The sequence below is a fragment of the Sinocyclocheilus anshuiensis genome, unplaced genomic scaffold (genome assembly GCF_001515605.1).
Source record: "Sinocyclocheilus anshuiensis isolate Anshui unplaced genomic scaffold, SAMN03320099.WGS_v1.1 scaffold2089, whole genome shotgun sequence".
NCBI lineage: Eukaryota > Metazoa > Chordata > Actinopteri > Cypriniformes > Cyprinidae > Sinocyclocheilus > Sinocyclocheilus anshuiensis.
The window spans coordinates 26,057-30,498 of NW_015549564.1; the positions used below are offsets into that span (position 1 = coordinate 26,057).

Consider the following 4,442-nt stretch of genomic DNA (forward strand, 5'->3'; position numbering starts at 1 on the left):
AAATTTTCTTTTTTTATTACTGATCATTCCATTCCTGTGGGCTATTTTTTATCTAGTAGAGGCATACGATTACATGCAGACTGATAAGTGAAAGGCAATGCAGGTTGTTTTCACAATGAAAAAGCTGGGTTTCATGACAGTCAAGCCCCATTTACAGAGCTCTAATGATGCTGGCAGATCTGATTGGTGTGTGTGTGTGTGTGTGTGTGTGTGTGTAAGTGAGCACATACCTCAAAATCATTTTCCTTATTGTAGTGCATGTTGAGCACTTTGTAGAGCTCTGAATCACGGCTCACAATGATATCATCCACTGCTGCCACGCCATCATTTATAGCCTGCCTGGCAAACTTCTCCATCTGGATGTAGTAGAACTCTCTAAAGTTACTGAACCACTTTATCAGCTGAGACGTGATGCACCTGTTAAACTAAAAAAACGTTAAACAAAGAGTGTTAAATAATGATTAGTTAGGTCTTAAAAGAATCTCTATCAGTCTGCACTCACCTTCACATCACAGAAGTACATCTTGAGCATGCTAGAGCTTGGGTACCTGGTGTAGAAGAACATCAGTTTGGCCTTCTTCAGGTGATTTGGTGACAATCCCTCCTGGATTTAACACTAGCAGTAAAGGAAAATAAGCCCAGTGCTAAGATTTGCTTGACATTATCATCTCATCACTCAAGGTGTCAGCTCGTCACGTTCAATAAAACATGAAAAACACCACACCAACATATTTTACATCAGAAACTCATTTTACAGGCAAAGTGGGCAACGTCTTTCCCTATGCCCGATCCCAAACCTCCAGATGTCAAAGAGATAAAGATAGTATTTGCATATCACCTTCAAATGTGTTTGTAACCTTCATTTTAGCAAGGACGGAACACAAATATAGCGGTAAAGGCTTTGGGAAGCTCTTTTGGGTATGGCAAGCTAGAAATGTTTTCCACAGGTGACAATAATCTGGCCCAACATTCTTAAAAAAAGGACTCAGGATAAGGCAAAAAAAAAAAAAAACATAGTTGGGAACATTTTTGTGTACTCTGTAATGAAATTATAAACAAATAAACAAACAAATCTACATAGCGTAGCTGATGTTATTAAGTAAATGATAAATCTACCAAGGTCTGCTATGTCAGACCTTTGAAGCGGAAACAAACAGTTTGGCTAACTGTCTGATCTTTCTGCCAACACAGCACATTTTCCTCCATACTTTCAGCATTTATCAATAATCTATTTAAGATAAGCACATTGGAAGTTCAAACTGCACTGTGTGTGACCCGCCTGCTATTGTCCTGCATTGACCTCTGCCAGACAACAAAATGGCTGATTGGGCAAATTTTCCAGACAAAGAGGACTGTGCTGCCTCCTTTAAGGCCTCTCTGAGCTCTGACATCCGCGCAAAGCCTTATAAAAAAACTCAACCACTGCCAATATAAAATCGGACAGACAGGGGAGCATATCTGCTTAAAATGCCAACAGCAAGTGAATCCAAATTGTTCAGGTTTATCTGACTAAGAACTTAATATAACCATAGACCCAGTCCACCTAATCCACTACGTAGTCCACTGTGTTTAAAGGTCACCGTTTGAGCATGCAAAATTATTTTGTACAAGCTTTAGGCCTCTGTTTTTAACAAATAATGAGCTATAAAAAAAAGAAAAATTGTTGAATGCTTGATTCTGATTGGTTGAAAGACTCCACAGCTATCAAGAACATAATAATTATGTAGCCAGTTTAACAAAGACCACTCTTTAGTTAAAAACCTTGCGACTGAACTAACTTTTAACTCTGTACAACTGATATTAGCAGAGTTACTGGTTGCTGGTGCATTTCAGAACTCTTCTTAGCATAATATTATCTGTGAGATCTACATCCTCCCTATACAAGTTTAAAATTAAAGCCTTATCTTTTCACCCTTAAATTAAAGTAATCATAATCCATTCACCTTTTTTAACAACATTTTAAATCATTTTATTTTTTTTATTTTTTTTTTTCAGCAGTCGTCAACTTTTGTTGTGTTTACTTGTGCTTTATAAATAATTGAATGAAAAATTAATGAATTATTATTTTATGTTGACGTCAAGACCTAGAAATGATGGGAAACTGAAATTCTGGGGTGAACTAGAAGGGGGAAACAAATATAACTATGGTGAAACATTTAAATGAGAGAAGCATGAGAAAAAGTGATTTGTAAAAATCTTAAGCACCAAAAAAAAAAAAGCTTTCACTACTATGAAAAGGATATTGTACTGCCTGAGTATGGAGAGATGTCTGACATGTCCTGGAGGTCCCCACATTCAGATTTGATGAGTGACAGCCCGTCAGCAGTGCTTCCTGGGAGAACTGGTGAGCAAGAACGGATCAGATGCTGGCTAGAAGCCATTTTTGTTCGTAAGCTTGTGGTCTCCCTTGACAGATCCATTGAGCCAGGAGAGTCTTTACTAGAGTATCCTGTTGATGAGGCACCAAGTGTGCTCTGAAATGAGTAACCCGCAAGAGGAAGTGAAAATGGGTGACAGAATGATGGGGAGATGAAGCCTGTGTTTTCAGAAAGAGAAGAAGGGTGTAAGGAGGGATGAGAGTGGCCAATCTGAGCTCCAGGATCTGAGGACTGGTGGTGTTCGGATGCAGACTTTCGTACCACCAATGGTAGTGCCTCCGTCTGATCATTGGCACAAGGAAGAGGGACCCCGACAAATGAGTCAAGTGGGCTGGGAAAGATAACATTACCAAAGCACTGCAGTCTCTGATTAGCAGTGTGGAAGTCTGGGTTGTTCCTGTTAAAAGCAAAGTGGTCCTCGAGTGATGGGAATACTTGTAACAGTGGCCGGGGAGGTTTCAAAAAAACATTCACCACCGTGTCTACCACTTGAGACATTGCGGAGTTTAGCTCCTGCTTAAGCGTTTCTGCCAGATGCTTGCCTACTTCATGCAGAGACATCAAACCTTTGCTCCTCAAAGAACCTTCATGTTTGGCCATCTTCCCATCCAGCAATGCTTGTTCACGGAGAAGGGCCTTCGCTTCATCCAGAAAGCATCCCGGACCCAAGTCTGCTATCTCATTATCAGATCGATCAGCCACAGAATTTTGATTGAGATGTTCATTCATGCCATCATCACCTAACATCCCATCAGATCGTACACTGTCTTCTGAGAGGTTCCCTCCATCTGCTTCAGAATCTGTGCTGTCATAGATCTGGAAGAACTTTTCTTGAAGCTGTCTCAGCTGTTTCTGCATGTCTTCCAGCTGTAGTTTCAACTGCCTGCGTTCTTCAACCTTCTGCTCTTTATGTGTGGAAACCAGCTGCTGGAAGCTATGCTGCTGCTGCTGAGGTAATTTTTGTTTCCTCTTGTTCTCACGATTGCTTTCTCGTGGGCTGAAGGACTGCACAGTAATCTCGGTTTCTCCCTCTAACTCCCGCTCACAATCCTTTCCAATAGAGGTTGCCATCACATTTGGTAAGTGGTTCATTCCACGAATGATGTTCTCGACACGAGCACGCTTGGCCTGAAGGTACTCTTCATTTAGCCGCTCAGAGTCCAAATGGTTCAGTGAGATTTTTCCAAGTGGTGAGAGATACGCTTCAGCGCTCTCCTGGGATGAGTTGCTGCAAGTGTCTTCCTGTAGTGGTTCAGGTTCTGCATTCCTGGGGATCACCGACTCCCTGCCTCCCGTTTCTCTCGTTGCCTTATTGCTCTTTAGTAGCTTTGTGATGATAGTGGCACCAGAAAAGGGTATTATGTTATCCTCATATGAGCTGCCACTTTTAAGCAGTTTACGGAGAACGTTTGATTTGGCCTCACCAAGCTGAGCCTCTTGGCACTCAAGCACATCCTGCTTCTTACTGTGATGGGAGTTCATGGCATCAATGATGACAGTAGATTTGGCTGCACGCGCGACAATGATAACGGCAGAAGCTGTTTGTGTTGATGAGGCAGATGAGATAACGATTCTCTTCACTCCAATGTCTACTCGTCTTCGTTTGGTCTGTCGATTTAGATGGAACTCTGTATCATGGTCTGGCATTTCTGGTGCTTCTACTGACCCATTTCCCACAAACCTGAACTTTCACACTTCTATCACAGTCACCTACAGTTTCAGAAAACCAGAACAAGTGAGAAAAACATGAAATAATCTCAAATCTTTTGAATTGGAATCTTAAATACCATAATCTTACTAAATGTATTTTTCTAATAAAATGTCCAAGTATGATAAAATCTAAAACAAATATTTACAAAAAAAAAAAATACTACAGTTTATTATATTTAATATTACTACTATTAAATAGTAGTTAGGTCTTATATAAACAAATATTTACAAAAAATATACAGTTTATTATATTTAATATTACTACTATTAAATAGTAGTTAGGTCTTATATAAACAAATATTTACAAAAAATATACAGTTTATTATATTTAATATTACTACTATTAAATAGTAG

At 39.7% G+C, this 4,442-nt stretch overlaps 1 protein-coding gene across 1 annotated transcript in view; it reads right to left on the reverse strand.

The window, feature by feature from the left end:
- Positions 1–4,025, reverse strand: part of LOC107657216 (prospero homeobox protein 1-like) — a 13,525-nt gene extending 9,500 nt beyond the window's left edge. The window contains exons 1-3 of the mRNA XM_016445241.1: positions 2,245–4,025; positions 503–611; positions 231–425 (exon numbers count right to left, since the gene is read on the reverse strand). Of these exons, the coding sequence (XP_016300727.1) occupies positions 231–425; positions 503–611; positions 2,245–4,025 (2,085 nt within the window). The remainder of the gene's footprint in view (positions 1–230; positions 426–502; positions 612–2,244) is intronic.
- Between the last annotated feature and the right edge of the window lie 417 nt (positions 4,026–4,442).